Source organism: Gopherus flavomarginatus, chromosome 20 (genome assembly GCF_025201925.1).
Source record: "Gopherus flavomarginatus isolate rGopFla2 chromosome 20, rGopFla2.mat.asm, whole genome shotgun sequence".
NCBI lineage: Eukaryota > Metazoa > Chordata > Testudines > Testudinidae > Gopherus > Gopherus flavomarginatus.
The window spans coordinates 1,377,156-1,392,315 of record NC_066636.1 but is presented as its reverse complement, the minus strand read 5'-3'; the positions used below and the strand labels follow the sequence as shown (position 1 = coordinate 1,392,315).

Genomic DNA, 15,160 nt, shown 5'->3' with positions numbered 1-15,160 from the left:
ACTCTGCCCCTTTCCTGCTCTGCTGCTAAGATCCCTGCTGAGTTCTCCATTTTCCTGCTGCAGGGGCTGGCGCCAGCCTGGCCGCCACTGGCTGTAAGACTTTGCCAGAGACATGATAAATGACTGATTAGTTGTGTTAATTATTAATATTGTTGTAAAGCCCAGATTGCATGTTTAATGAACGGTGACACGTTACACCTAGCCTTGGGTCAGTTTTGATCAGTAAACATCGATACAAGTCAATTTCACCCATGCAAATCGATAGAAAAATCTTTCTGTCAATGAGCATCAAAATGTCCAGACGGGCGACGTGAGACCAGCACTGCTGGGGAACAGAGCGGAGCTGGAGTTCAAGGTATTTGCTTTGTCCACGTCGACCAGGTGTGTTTTAACGGGCAGAAAGCTTTCACTTTTTGAAATCAAATAATTATTGTCCGAGCCGCCCTGTTGCGTGACTGCCCCGTAACCTCTCGCAGCAGTGAACATTCAAATCAGGAGAAAACTGTAAAATGCTTTAAATAAAAAACTGAGATGTCAAAAATTATAAAACTCAAATTGTCAAGCCTAATTATACATTAAACATTAATTATTGCTATATATTCTCAACAGATCTTGGATGATAGATTATCAGTGATCAGTTACCAATTATTATAAGCAGGTGACAATGTGTTAGGTACAAAACGATAGTTGCTCAGTAAAATCAATCAGATGAAAGAATGTGACGGAAAAGAAATAAAAACAACAAAGATAAATTGTGAACTGGGAAATTTCTGTAGCAGGTTACAAAAAAAAGTTAAGTAACAAAAATAACTTTACCCAGATTTTAATTTTAAAAATGTTGTAGGTGAAATTTAACTAATTTGCTAACAGAATTGAGAGAAAATACTAAACAACAGAGTAAAAAATAAATCACCCTTGAGGTGGATAAATCACTGGGCCAGGGCTGTGATCCAGCCCAAACCCTGGTGCTGTAGGGGAGCTGGCACCGCTAGAGGGGAAAGGCCCCGTTCCCCCCTCCCCCTCCCGAGCCAGCCAATTCCGCACCCTCGGGCCAGCGCCCCAATCCCAGACCTGGACGCTTCTTTGGATCAAGGTGTATTCCCCCCCCCCTCAATCTTGTGGTGAAAGCAGCAGATTTGTGGGGGGATGCGGGACCAAGGAGTCCTGGGCAGCACTTCTGACCTCTTATTTCTATGGCCCCAGTCCAGGACCCCATTGCACTCACCCCAGTCCATGACTGGACCTTATTAAGTGTATCAGGGTAGGACTGAGGACCCCACCGCGCCAGGCGCTGCACAAACACCGAACACGGAGACACTCCTGGCCCTCCAGCGCTCACCACCTAAGCATCAGCCCCCACCAGCCCCAATGCCTGGATTTCCATCCCCGTGGGGCTGGGGATGCAAAGTTCAGGTGCCCTTTGTTCTGAGGGACCCCCCCCCCCGCCAGGGGGCAGGCAGGGTTGACCCATTTATAGAAGCTTCTTCCAGTGTATTGTGTGTGGAACCCTCCCCACATACACCCCATGAGGCCGGGGGTGGGGGGGAAGGAATTCACTCGTTTTATTTTCTTGGTACAAATGGTATCCTGGCAATCTAAATCTAAAAATCAGTAATAACTCTCTGTCCATCTGTCCTCTGTTGGACGGGCTGACCCCCCTGGCCCCCAAATACACACACCACCACCCAGGGAGTCTTGAACTCCCCAAAGCACAAACTTCTCCAGAACCCCTCCTCGAGGTTCCTGACTCCAGCTCCACAGCCCCTCACCCAGGTCCGACCCACAGCCCCGTTATCCCAGCCCTGGGCTCCCTTCCCCAAGCTCTTCCAGTGCCCCTCCTACCTCTGTCCCTGGACCCACCTCTCGGTCTCTCTCAGCCCCACTGCGTCATTTCTGCCACTCGGGGGCCACACCTGGGCTTGTTAACAGGTTTAGTTAGGAAAGAGACACACTGGCCCTGCAGCAAAGGACAGCCCCACCCCACCCCCGTCCCCCAGGTGCTGTGGGGAGCAGCTGAGCTGGGCTCTGGCTCAGGACCCCCATGCACATCTCTCCTCCCCATGGCTGGGCTGAGTCAGGAAAGCACCATGGGGCACCTGGCTGGATTCCCCTGCCCAGGCCAGATCTGAACATGCAGAGACCCCCCCCACACACCCCCCTAGAGCTCAGAGGGAGACGGAGGGGTTATGGCTCCACAGCTGGAGATGGGGGTCATGCAGAAATGGGGCAGCCGAGGGGATGGAGCGTGCATGAGTTTCAATACAGTGAGGGCTGGGGTGGGAGAGTTCAGCTTTCATGGCAGCAGGGCCACTAACCTTTCCCAAGCAGCTCTGGGGGAGGTGGGTTCATGGGGGCACAGAGCTGGGGGGCTGAGCCGCAGCAGGTCTTTCAAAGAAACCTGGGGGGCAGAGCAGGGCCCCTAGCGCGCCCCAGGGCCACGCCTCGGCTGCGGCGTGAGGTAGGGGGCCCAGGACTTGTAGCCTGAATTCCATGTGGGGTCCAGGCCAGGGGCGCAGGGAGACCAGACCCACCCCCATTAAAGCGGGTTTTTAAACCAAGCTTCTCCTGAAAACAGTTTATTTTGCTCAAAGAAAATTCTGTATAAAAGAGTTTTCCCCCGCCCTGCCCCCCAAATATGAACAGTGCCCCAGGCTCTGGGGCAAGAGAAAGGGAGGGAGGGGAAACCATCCAGACAGACCCACAGCAACTGGGAAACTGACCAGACACACCCACCTGCGGCCCCTCCCACAAGCCTGAAACTGACCAGGGAGAGAGGGAAGGAAACTCACCAGCCTGATTTCCTTGCCCAGAGCAAATGCTAAGACCTGAACTCACCCCTCCATGGCTCGGTGGAAATTCACGGTGCGAAGCAGCCCCCGGCCGCACCGATCCCTGGCCACACCGATCCCAGGGCAGCCCCCGGCCACACCGATCCCTGGCCACACCGATCCCAGGGCAGCCCCCGGCCACACCGATCCCAGGACAGCCCCCGGCCACACCGATCCCAGGGGAGCCCCCAGATGCCCTGATCCCAGGGCGGTAAGGCAGGGAGGGAAGGTTTCCTGCATTTCCTTTGGGTTGGTAAATTCTCTGGAGTTTAGCATCTAACTCAGCCCCTCGGGCTCCCCACCCCCAGGCACAGATCCTGGCCAGCTGAAGCCACGTGGATTTAACTGAAAAGGGAACTCACACGGGTGAAGGGGACAGGGGGCGGGGAGCCCACACGGCTGCAGACACCAGTTCGAACGGATGTGAGCATATGGCAGGTGAGCAGCGAGAAGCCGGGTTCAAATCCCTGTAGGGGCGTCCGCGCACACGATCAATTCAGGCTTAACCCGAGGGGTGGAAATGACAGCGCTGGTGGGAAAGGGGGTGGAGGCGGGGGCTGAGGGTGCCTTGGAGATGGGGGGGTATTTTGAGGAGAACAGGGAGTCTGGCCGGGGGAGGTGGATACATTTGGGGGGGCCCCTGCCCCGGCACAGCCCAGCTCATGCCCTGCCATTGCTGCAAACAGGAGGCTGAGGCAGGGACCAAGAACAGCAAAAACCGCCCCCGCCCGGCGTGGCGTCTGTACACAGGAGAGTGCCCAGCCCCCCCGAGTCCACAGCACCCTGCGCCAGCGGGCTCCCCGAGCGCCACCCTACGCTCGCGGCACCACCACGTACGGCTGGTGCGGGATGAGCCGCTGGCGCTCGTTGCAGGTGTAGATCCAGCGAGGGCGGACGAAGGAGAGGTTGGCGTTGTCATTCAGGGCCTGCGGGGGGTGAAGGCAGGGCCGTGAGAGCAGAGCAGCAGGAGTGTTGGACCAGCCCCCCCGCTCCGAGCCTCTAGCCCCCACTCCCCTCCCAGAGCCGGGGAGAGAACCCAGGAGTCCAGGCTCCCAGCTCCCCTGCTCTAACCACCAGCCCCCACTCCCCTGCCAGAGGCAGGGAGAGAACCCAGGAGTCCTGGCTCCAGCCCCCCTGCTCTGAGCCCCTAGCCCACATTCCCCTGCCAGAGCCGGGGAGAGAACCCAGGAGTCCTGGCTCCCAGCCCCCTTGCTCTCACCCACCAGCCCCCACTCCCCTCCCAGTTAGGGACAGAACCCAGGAGTCCTGGCTCCCAGCCCCCCTGCTCTGAGCCCCTAGCTCCCCACTCTGCCCCTTCCACCCCCCCAACCATTAGACCCCACTCCCCTCCCAGTCAGGGACAGAGCCCAGGGGTCCTGGCTCCAAAGACTCTAGTCTACACCCTGCATTAAACCGCCAACTGCCATAAACAGGTTAAAGGCTCCGTGTCCCACTCCCTGTCCCCTCGGAGCCAGCCAGCCCCCTACCCGCTCCAGGGGAGGACCCGTGTACCTCACCCACTGGGGGCGCTATTCGGTGCTGGGGGGCAGGGGAAGAGCAGGGGGGGCCCCTCTCACCTCCTCGAAGGTATCATCCCACTCCTGGGCCGTGATGACGTAGTTCACCCGCTCGTTCATGTAGCCCTCCACCTCCCTGGGAGCAGAATGGGAGTGAGAACCCCTCACTCCCGACCCCCAGCTCCCTTCACTCCCAACCCACAGCCCCCCCAGCTCTGCCTGCGCCTCTCACTCCTGACCCTCAGCTCCGCCCGCCCCCCACTCCTGACCCGCAGCCCCCTCGAGCTCCGCCCACCCCCACTCCCAACCCGCAGCCCCCCCAGCTCTGACCGCACCCCTCACTCCCAACCCACAGCCCCCCCGAGCTCTGACCGTGCCCCTCACTCCCGACCCACAGCCCCTGTGACCCCAGCCCATACTTCCATCGGTTATGAAAGAATTGCTTGCTGAACACAGCCATGTGTCTGGCACAGAGATGCAGCTGTCTCTGGGGTGGAACGCAGCACGGAGGCTGTTTAACCACCTCCTAGCAGCAGATCACGCTTAGGACAGCAGTGAGGGTAATTTCATAACTACGAAGGGGACTTCGGGAGCTAAACCCACACTCTATGGAATTTCACCCGGACTCCTGGGTTCGCGTCTGGGTGGAGGGACCAGCTGCCCTGACGGCCTGAGGCCCCCGTGGCCTGCCCCTCACCCGTTGAACGCCGTGATGTAGCGATTCAGGAGGCGTCGTTCCTGGGACGGGAAATCTCCATATAGGAAAAAGCGTTTGCCTACAAAGAAATCTGGAGAGGAGAAAAGGGGTTAACGTAAGGAGCTGGACGCTACAAAACTGTGTGGGCGTCTCCCTGTCAGATTTGTGCCGTGTTTACCCATGGGACTCACTGCTGCAGGGTGTTAAAATCTCCATGTGTTCAACTCAGACTCACACCCACGAGAGGAGATGGGCCCCAGGCCCCACTCCTCGCCCCCAGAGAAAGCCAGTTCCCGCCATGGGGCTGGACGGAAGCCAGAGTCCCCATGTCCTACCCCACATACCAGGCAGCTCCGGGATGGGCTGATCCGGCTCCTCTTCCACATCGGTGTTCTCCTCCGTGGAGCCGCCGTAGGGGTCATCGTCGGGGTCCGGAGTCGCCTCCCGACCCGCTTGCTGCTTCTTGCGGTGCTCCTCCTCCACCCTGCATCAGGGAGCACGGTTCAGCTGGGGGGAGCACGAGCCAGCTCCCCCTCCCCTGCCCTACTTCACCCCCCTCCCCAAGCCAGTGATAGAACCTAGGAGTGCTGGCTCCCAGCCCCCCTGCTCTAACCACTACACACCACTCCCCCGAGCTAGGGAGAGAACCCAGGAGTCCCTCCCCAGAATGAGTGGGGGGGTGGGCGATCTCCCTCTAGGGCCCTTTTTCCATCCCTCCTGTCCCCGCCCCCTCACTAGATCAGCCCCCATGGCCCCCAACTCACAGGTGGCCACGCTCTGCTGTACCCACCTCCTCAGCTCGTCGTCCGTGTCGCCGGAGTCGCCCTCCCCGCTGTCTCTCGCCCCTGGAGAACAGGACGGGAAATCAGTCCCAGCTACCCCACGGCACTGGGGGATACCTCCCAGGGCAGGGAGCCAGGACTCCTGGGTTCTCTCCCTACCTGCGGGCTCCCCGCTGTCCGTGGAGGCCGGGGAGCTCTCCTCCCCAGCCCGCGAGTTGCCGGCGTGGGCCCAGGAGGTGCCAGGCTCTGTCTCCTCTCCCGAGGACTCACCCTGAGGCGGCTGGGCCCTGGCAGGCACCTTGCCCTGGTGGTTGGAGCTGGGCAGCCCGGCTCTCTGCAAGAGAAAGGTCCGAGGGAGGGGGGTGTCTGCGCGAGGAGGTATCACAGGGGGCAGGGGCTTGGGGAGCTAGATCCCACCCCACCCCCAGAGCTGGGGAGAGAACCCAGGAGTCCTGGCTCCCAGCCCCCCACTCTAACCACTGGACCCCACTCCTCTCCCAGAGCTAGGACAGAACCCAGGAGTCCTGGCTCCCAGCCCCACGCCACTCTCCTCCCAGAGCCAGGCCCTGCCCCACCTGACACCCCCTACCTGTCGGGGGGAGGGGGTCTTGCGGGGCCGGGCGGGTGACTCCTCCTCACTCTCCTCTTCTTCCTCGCTGCCTGAGGCGGGCGGCCCGCCCATTAGGTATCTGCCAGGGTACACCGCTCGGTTACCCCCAAACCAAGTGAACCCCCAGGAACTCCCCCATCCCCAGGCAGTCTCCCCCACCAGGACTGAACCCCCTGGGATCCAGCCATCACTGATTGCCCCCATGAGTGACCCCCAGCACCGGTCTAGCTCCCCATCTGACCCCTGATAGCACATAAACCCGAGCCTCAGCCATTGCTGATAGCTCCTGGATGGCCTCTCACAGCCCCACTGGCCATGGGGTGCCCCCTGCCTCACCGTTTGCAGGGCAGGCGCCGCCGGGCCCGGTGGCAGTCCAGCACCCACTCCTTGCGCACGATGGTGCCCCCGCGCCCCTTCACCTGGCTGTACTTGGGGGTGTTGGCGAAGGCACAGCTAGGGGGAGGGAAGCAGAAGGGAGATCAGAGAGGGGCAGGGGTGTGGGACCGAGCACCCTCCACACACAGCCGTTTGGAGGCAGGAGGCATAGACGAAGGCATCAGGACTCCTGGGTTCTTTCCCCAGCTCTGGGAGTGGAGTGGGGTCTAATAGTAAGACGGGGGTGGGGGAGGGCTGGGAGCCAGGACTCCTGGGTTCCTTGCACAGCACACAGTTGGGAAGGTCCACCCGTGATGCTCTGCTCCTGGTTCTGAGTGCGCCCCGGGTTTCCCAGGATGCACTGGGTCAGGACTAGGCAGGGTTAATCAGGCTGGACAGTACCGGCTGCATGGCAGAAGGTCGGGGCCCACATTAGGGTGTGTGTTGTTGGGGGTCCAGTCGGGCTGGCCAGGCGGTGCCAGACGGAAGGGGAGAGGGAGCCAGAGGTACCTATGTGAAGCAGGTGCTGTCGGGGGTCCAGTCGGGCTGGCTGGGGGCACTGGCCGGGCAGGGGCAGGGAGCCAGCGATACCTACATGAGGTGGGTGTTGTTGGGGGTCCAATCAGGCTGGCCAGGGAGCCGGTGGTACCTACATGAGGCGGGTCCTGCCGGGAGTCCAGTTGGGCTGGCCAGGCAGGGGCGGGGAGCCAGCGATACCTACATGAGGTGGGTGCTCTCAGGGGTCCAGTCGGGCTGCACCGACCAGGTGGGGGCGGGAAGCTAGCAGTAGCCACATGAGGGGGGTGCTGTCGGGGGTCCAGTCGGGCTGGCCGGGGGTACCGGCTGAGTAGGGGCGGGGAGCCAGTGGTGCCTACATGAGGCGGGTGTTGTCGGGGGTCCAGTCGGGCTGGCCAGGGGGTACCAGCCGGGCGGGGGCAGGGAGCCAGCAGTATCTACATGAGGCGGGTGCTCTCGGGGGTCCAGTCGGGCTGGCCGGGGGGTACCGGCCGGGCGGGGGTGGGGAGCCGGCAGTACCTACATGAGGCGGGTGCTGTCGAGGGTCCAGTCGGGCTGGCCGGGGGGTACCGGCCAGGCGGGGGCAGGGAGCCAGTGGTACCTACATGAGGTGGGTGCTGTCGGGGGTCCAGTCGGGCTGCACCGACCAGGTGGGGGCGGGAAGCTAGCGGTAGCCACATGAGGGGGGTGCTGTCGGGGGTCCAGTCAGGCTGGCCGGGGGTACCGGCTGAGTGGGGGCGGGGAGCCAGTTGTACCTACATGAGGCGGGTGTTGTCAGGGGTCCAGTCGGGCTGGCCGGGTGGTGTCAGACAGAAGGGGAGAGGGAGCCGGAGGTACTTATGTGAGGCAGGTGCTGTTGGGGGGCCGGGCGGGGGCGAGGAGCCAGCAGTATCTACATGAGGCTGGTGCTCTCGGGGGTCCAGTCGGGCTGGCCGGGGGGTACCGGCCGGGCGGGGGTGGGGAGCTGGCAGTACCTACATGAGGTGGGTGCTCTCGGTGGTCCAGTCGGGCTGGCCGGGAGGTACCGGCTGGGCGGGGGTGGGGAGCCGGCGGTACCTACATGAGGCGGGTGCTGTCGGGGGTCCAGTCGGGCTGGCCGGGGGGTACCAGCCGGGCGGTGGCAGGGAGCCGGCAGTATCTACATGAGGTGGGTGCTCTCGGTGGTCCAGTCGGGCTGGCCGGGGGGTACCGGCCGGGCGGGGGTGGGGAGCCGGCAGTACCTACATGAGGCGGGTGCTGTCGAGGGTCCAGTCGGGCTGGCCGGGGGGTACCGGCCAGGCGGGGGCAGGGAGCCAGTGATACCTACATGAGGTGGGTGCTGTCGGGGGTCCAGTCGGGCTGCACCGACCAGGTGGGGGCGGGAAGCTAGCGGTAGCCACATGAGGGGGGTGCTGTCGGGGGTCCAGTCAGGCTGGCCGGGGGTACCGGCTGAGTGGGGGCGGGGAGCCAGTTGTACCTACATGAGGCGGGTGTTGTCAGGGGTCCAGTCGGGCTGGCCGGGTGGTGTCAGACAGAAGGGGAGAGGGAGCCGGAGGTACTTATGTGAGGCAGGTGCTGTTGGGGGGCCGGGCGGGGGCGAGGAGCCAGCAGTATCTACATGAGGCTGGTGCTCTCGGGGGTCCAGTCGGGCTGGCCGGGGGGTACCGGCCGGGCGGGGGTGGGGAGCTGGCAGTACCTACATGAGGTGGGTGCTCTCGGTGGTCCAGTCGGGCTGGCCGGGAGGTACCGGCTGGGCGGGGGTGGGGAGCCGGCGGTACCTACATGAGGCGGGTGCTGTCGGGGGTCCAGTCGGGCTGGCCGGGGGGTACCAGCCGGGCGGTGGCAGGGAGCCGGCAGTATCTACATGAGGTGGGTGCTCTCGGTGGTCCAGTCGGGCTGGCCGGGGGGTACCGGCTGGGCGGGGGTGGGGAGCCGGCGGTACCTACATGAGGCGGGTGCTGTCGGGGGTCCAGTCGGGCTGGCTGGGGGGTACTGGCCGGGCGGGGGCAGGGAGCCAGCGGTACCTACATGAGGCGGGTGCTGTCGGGGGTCCAGTCGGGCTGGCCGGGGGGTACCGGCCGGGCGGGGGCAGGGAGCCAGCGGTACCTACATGAGGTGGGTGCTGTCGGGGGTCCAGTCGGGCCGGTACTTGGCGCCCATCTCCAGCGCCTTGTCCCGCAGCTCGGAGCGGAAGGGGTTCTGGAAGCCGCTCAGCACGAAGACCGTTCCCTGCAGGAGGCGATGAAAATCCTCCCCCGCCCCCTCCGGCGATGGCTCCTTCGGCTGCTTCTTGGGGGCTGGCGGCTTGCGGGGGGGCGGCTCTGGGGCTAGGGGAGGACAACGAGGGGGTAGCAATAATCCCCGCCTACTGGAACACCTGAGCCAGCTGGAATGCCCTGCCGAATGAGTGACAGATCCATCCTCCCCTCCCTACACTGTACCCCCCTAACCCTCTCCACAGTAGCGACAGACCTCGATCGGTCACACTGTGTAAGGTGCACAGCGCCAGGGAGAGAACCCAGGAGTCCCCTCTCACCTTTGGGCTTCTTGGGGGCTGGCTGCGTGGGGTGAGGGGCCTCGGCATCAGGTTTCTGAGCAGAGAGGGGGGACGAGTTCTCCTTGCTGAACTCAAACTTCCTCTTGGTGGGAGCTGGATCCTGAGCGGGAAGAAAAGTGGGTCAGAAGTGAAAGGTAAATATCTGGTACGATCTGCACTGGATTCCTGAACGCAGCCACCTCTGGGGGGCTGTTTATCCAGGATCCCTCACTGGGTGCTGAGATGCAGCCACCTCTGGGGTGCGGCATGGTGCCTGTTTACACAGGGATCCCTCACTGGGTGCTGAGGTGCAGCCACCTCTGGGGTGCGGCATGGTGCCTGTTTACACAGGGATCCCTCACCGAGGATTGAGGTGCGGTTTCTTTAAGATAAAAAGTGAAGGAGAACCCCGTACCCAAGCAAACCTGCAACACAGCGGATTGTGGGTACCCGAATGCAGTCCCCAGTGAAGGGATCCGGCCCGGATACCAGGGTTCATATAGACGACATTCCCAGGCCAGCAGGGCCAGCTGTGCCCGTCAGCCTGCTCCTGAGAGCCCAGGCCACAGACCGGCTCCCGAATCACTCCTAGGGCCAATCTTACTAAGGAACCCCCCCGTCTCGGCTGAGAAACTGCCTAGGATGGAGAATCCCCCACGCCCCTCGGGGACGTGTCCCAGTGGCTCATTCCCCTCCCTGGTGAGCACTGGGGCCTTATTCCCAGGGTGAATAGACAGATGGGGATTTACCACCGGAACTGGCCTCCGGGTTCCGGCAGCCCCCCACCCCTGCGAGGGAGCAGCCGCACCCAGCCGAGGACTGTACCTTGGGGGAGGTTGCGGCGTGGCTGGGGGAGGTCCTGGCGGTGGGTTTCTCTGCGACGGAGGGGGAGGAGGCGCTGGGTGTGCTGGCCTGGAGGGTGGCCACGGCGTAACTGGGGGATGGTTCCTCCGTCTGCGGGGCTGCACGGGAGAGCAGACAAGAGACGTCGCAGCCAAAGCACGTGGAGCCAGAGCTAACTGGCAGGGGACAGCCCCTGGAAACCAGCATCTCTGGGTAACCACCAGCCCCAACTCTCCTCCCAGACCAGGCAGAGAACCCAGGAGCCCTGGCACCCAGCCCCCCCCTGCTCTAACCACCAGCCCCCACTGCCCTCCCAGAGCTGGGTAGAGAACCCAGGAGTGCGGGCTCCCAGCCCCCATCCCATTCTAACCCAATAGACAACACTCCCTCTCCCTCCAACCCCACCTCTCCGGGGTTCGTGGTACCTCTGGGCGGTGTGAGAAGTGGTTTGCTAGCTCGGCTGAAGAACAGGGCCCCGGGCCTCATTGAGGCAGAACTGCTGTCCTCGTCCTTCACCTTAAAGTGGCCCAGCTTGGTCACCTTCTGTATGGAGAGAGATGCACAGGGCTGGGCTAGCTGGGGCTGCGGTTCGGGAGTGAGGGGCACCGGCAGAGCTTGGGGGAGGGGGGAGCCCATGGCTGGGCTAACAGGAACTATGGGTCAGGATTGAGGGGCACTGGCAGAACTGGGGGAGGGGAGGAGGGAGTCCGTGGCTGGCTTAGCAGGGGCTGAGGGTCAGGAGTGAGGGGCCCCGGCAAAGCTGTTACTCACCGGGGAGGCAGATTTTGACTGGGTTTCGTTGTTTTCAGGCGGCGAATGGAACTTCACAAAGGACAGCCCATATGCCAGGGTCTATGGGGAGATCAGCCAGAAAGAAAGTGACCCATTGGCAGTGCTGGGGAGAGAACCCAGGAGTCCTGGCTCCAAGCCCCTCCCCCCCTCCACTCTCCCCCCACTGTGACACTCTGCACCCCATGTTCACCAGTTCTATATGGAAGGACAGTGAACCAAAGGGGTGGGTGGGGGTGGTCCCAGGCTGACAGGAAATCCAGGTTTTGCTTTTAATTTCACTTAGCTGGGTAAATTAGGTATTCACTTCCGTGTTTATCTTCTATTATGTTAACAAATTTTTCTGACTGTTCAGCCCAAAGCAGTGTGTTTGGACGGAAGTGTTTGGGAACCTCCCCTCAGCAGCTGCACACTCCATTTCCTTTGCTGGGATTTCTAGGAGCTCGTGCTGGCCAGGAGGGTGCTGAGCAGTACGAGATGCACATTTCTGAGAGACAAGGCCGGGACTAAGGATTTGCGGGTGCCGTATGTTTGTAACTCATGAGCGGCTAGGAGAACACTCCTGTCACTCAGCTCGGGGCGACTTTACAAGCTGTGGGCTGTGAGAGTCGGCCAGGACTGCAGGCAAAGCAACGTCAAAGAGAACCAAGAGGACACAGCTGTTCCCCAGTTCAGACCGTATCCCGGGGAACGTCACACCCACCCGGCTTGAGCAGGGGGCCCTGACAGCGAATCACGCACTCCCCGCTGTTCTGGACTGCCCACTTGCACTCCTCCACATGTAATCCCTTCCACCCTGCCCGGCCAGTATGCCGGGGTCCCCCGACCAGGCTGTACTGCGGAGCAGGGTCCCAGGGTCGGGAGGGGTCCCACCTTGGTGTAGGGCTGGGTGCAGACAATTTTCACCCGGTCCCATTTCTTCTCGGCTGCTGCTTTCACCAGCTTGTCCGGGCCAAACATCCGGACCCGGTTGAGGTTGGTGCCAGCCTTGCTCTCCGAGGGCGACATGAAGGATGAGGTGACCAGCAGCACCTTGGGAGGGGACCAACTGGGCTTAGAGAAGCCTCCGTAAATCCCTGACATCCCCCCAACCCCAAATCCTGTCGCTGCCTCAGTCCTAAGGGGTTAAGCCCCCTGGGGTTGCTCGGCTGGGCCCCACCCCACACGATTCACTGAACCAGGTCCACCCCTCTGCCCCCGACCTTAGACCTGGCAGCTCCCCAAAGCCCGGCACGTGCAGCTTCCTCCCCCTCACCTCGTAGTCCTGCTCGCTAGGCGAGGCGGAGCTGCCGGCCAGCACCTCCACGAAGGCCGAGCCCTCGTTGCCCACGTCGATGCTGTGGATCCGCTCCTCCTTCTCGAACTGCCGCGGGAGGAAGGGGGGAGAGTCAGGGGTTGGAGATGTGGCGCCCACCCAGGGTCCACTTCCCACCCACGCCGGGAACCCAGGAGTCCAGGCTTCCCCCGACCCCCTCCCGCTCTAACCACTACACCCCCCTCCCCTCCCAAAGCCGGGCAGAGAACCCAGGAGTCCGGGCTCCCCCTTACCCCCCCCTCCCACGGAGAGAACCCAGGAGTCCGGGCTCCCCCTTACCCCCCCTCCCACAGAGAGAACCCAGGAGTCCGGGCTCCCCCTTACCCCCCCCTCCCACGGAGAGAACCCAGGAGTCCGGGTTCCCCCTTACCCCCCCCTCCCACGGAGAGAACCCAGGAGTCCGGGTTCCCCCTTACCCCCCCCTCCCACGGAGAGAACCCAGGAGTCCGGGTTCCCCCTTACCCCCCCCTCCCACGGAGAGAACCCAGGAGTCCGGGTTCCCCCTTACCCCCCCCTCCCACGGAGAGAACCCAGGAGTCCGGGTTCCCCCTTACCCCCCCCTCCCACGGAGAGAACCCAGGAGTCCGGGCTCCCCCTTACCCCCCCTCCCACGGAGAGAACCCAGGAGTCCGGGCTCCCCCTTACCCCCCCCCGCTCTAACCACTACACCCCCCTCCCCTCCCCTCCCAAAGCCAGGGAGAGAACCCAGGAGTCCGGGCTCCCCCTTACCCCCCCTCCCACGGAGAGAACCCAGGAGTCCGGGCTCCCCCTTACCCCCCCTCCCACGGAGAGAACCCAGGAGTCCGGGCTCCCCCTTACCCCCCCCGCTCTAACCACTACACCCCCCTCCCCTCCCCTCCCAAAGCCAGGGAGAGAACCCAGGAGTCCGGGCTCCCCCTTACCCCCCCTCCCACGGAGAGAACCCAGGAGTCCGGGTTCCCCCTTACCCCCCCCTCCCACGGAGAGAACCCAGGAGTCCGGGTTCCCCCTTACCCCCCCCTCCCACGGAGAGAACCCAGGAGTCCGGGTTCCCCCTTACCCCCCCCTCCCACGGAGAGAACCCAGGAGTCCGGGCTCCCCCTTACCCCCCCTCCCACGGAGAGAACCCAGGAGTCCGGGCTCCCCCTTACCCCCCCCCGCTCTAACCACTACACCCCCCTCCCCTCCCCTCCCAAAGCCAGGGAGAGAACCCAGGAGTCCGGGCTCCCCCTTACCCCCCCTCCCACGGAGAGAACCCAGGAGTCCGGGCTCCCCCTTACCCCCCCTCCCACGGAGAGAACCCAGGAGTCCGGGCTCCCCCTTAACCCCCCCGCTCTAACCACTACACCCCCCTCCCCTCCCCTCCCAAAGCCAGGGAGAGAACCCAGGAGTCCGGGCTCCCCCTTACCCCCCCCTCCCACGGAGAGAACCCAGGAGTCCGGGCTCCCTCGTGCCCCCCCGGGACAGACCCAGCAGTCCCGCCCCCGGGGTCCGGGGGGTCTCACCTGCAGGATGACCGACAGCTGCTTCTCGCCCGCCTGCGCCGCCTTCCACTTCCGGTAGGTGTCGGCCTTGAGCAGGTTCTCGGCGCAGTGAGTCTGGGGGGGAGGGGGAGAGCGTCACCCCCGGGATGGGCTCTCCCGTCCCCCCGCCCCCCCCAGGGAATGGTCTCCCCCAGTCAGCTCTTCCGCACCCCCATGGGAATGGTCTCTCCCGCCCGCCCACAGCCGCTCCGAATGGTCTCTCCCAGCCCCCCACCGGAATGGTCTCTCCCGCCCGTCCCCCCCAGGAATGGTCTCTCCCGCTCGTCCCCCCCAGGAATGGTCTCTCCCGCCCCAGGAATGGTTTCTCCCAGCCCCCCCGGGAATGGTTTCTCCCAGCCCCCCCGGGAATGGTCTGCCCCGCACCGGGTCAGCGCTGCTCGCGGACACCACATGGCGGATCCCGATCTCCGGCATCCCCGCGCTCCGCCGCCGGGCGCCACCGCTGCCTGCCCCCGGAAACAAAACTCTGGCCGCCCCGGAAGTGGAACCGCTCTGCGCCGCCCACTCTATGCTCGCTCGGTCCTCCGAGACGCTCTGCGCAGGCGCCGTTGCCCGGCGAGGGATTGTGCGCGTGCGCAGCGCCCGATCCAGCCCGAGACGCGGCGCGCGTGCGTGCTTCCTTCGCGCCTCTTTCGCCCGGGCTCCGTTCCATCGCGGCGCATGCGCCCCAGCTGCTGCTTGCGGCTCCTGCTAGTGCGCATGCGTATTTCCCTGGTCTTCCCCTTTCTCCTCTGTGTCTCCCCCTGGTGGCGCAGAGTGAAGTCACGTCAGGGCGGATGACGTGGTGCAGGGGGCGGGGTAGCTCAGTGGCCCGCTAACCCCGGGGTTGTGAGTTCGAGCCTGGAGGGGG

At 63.4% G+C, this 15,160-nt stretch overlaps 1 protein-coding gene and 1 long non-coding RNA gene across 4 annotated transcripts; both read right to left on the bottom strand.

Annotated features, from left to right (window-relative positions):
• Window positions 1-491: 491 nt before the first annotated feature.
• On the bottom strand, window positions 492-14,791 carry XRCC1 (X-ray repair cross complementing 1). 3 transcript variants are annotated; one of them, XM_050931082.1, is made up of 17 exons: window positions 14,674-14,791; window positions 14,272-14,364; window positions 12,728-12,835; window positions 12,346-12,504; window positions 11,455-11,535; window positions 11,109-11,226; window positions 10,666-10,802; window positions 9,841-9,961; window positions 9,415-9,631; window positions 6,771-6,887; window positions 6,414-6,513; window positions 5,984-6,158; window positions 5,833-5,887; window positions 5,387-5,526; window positions 5,043-5,133; window positions 4,406-4,481; window positions 492-3,754 (listed from the first exon to the last, which is right to left on the bottom strand). In XM_050931082.1, the coding sequence occupies exons 1-17, from the start codon at window positions 14,722-14,724 to the stop codon at window positions 3,641-3,643; spliced, it is 1,953 nt and encodes a 650-aa protein (XP_050787039.1). In that variant the 5' UTR covers window positions 14,725-14,791; the 3' UTR covers window positions 492-3,640. The 3 variants fall into 3 exon arrangements, 2 of the variants coding, with proteins under 2 accessions (XP_050787039.1, XP_050787040.1); XM_050931083.1 differs by lacking the exon at window positions 4,406-4,481 and having other exon boundaries at window positions 3,668-3,754; XR_007770640.1 differs by lacking the exons at window positions 492-3,754; window positions 5,833-5,887 and having other exon boundaries at window positions 14,674-14,790.
• LOC127038459 (uncharacterized) lies at window positions 8,063-9,287 on the bottom strand. The gene is made up of 3 exons (XR_007770641.1): window positions 9,247-9,287; window positions 8,782-8,918; window positions 8,063-8,217 (listed from the first exon to the last, which is right to left on the bottom strand). It is a non-coding gene; the product is annotated as an uncharacterized LOC127038459 (long non-coding RNA).
• Window positions 14,792-15,160: the final 369 nt, after the last annotated feature.

Bases quoted from the DNA above. Each gene is read 5' to 3' on its own strand.
- XRCC1 (XM_050931082.1), bottom strand. From the start codon at position 14,724: ATGCCGGAGATCGGGATCCGCCATGTGGTGTCCGCGAGCAGCGCTGAC. The intron at 9,962-10,665 runs GTACAGTCCTCG...CTTCCCGCTCAG, and splicing joins ACGCCGCAACCTCCCCCAAG to GATCCAGCTCCCACCAAGAG. The intron at 6,159-6,413 runs GTAGGGGGTGTC...TTTCTCTTGCAG, and splicing joins AGACCCCCTCCCCCCGACAG to AGAGCCGGGCTGCCCAGCTC.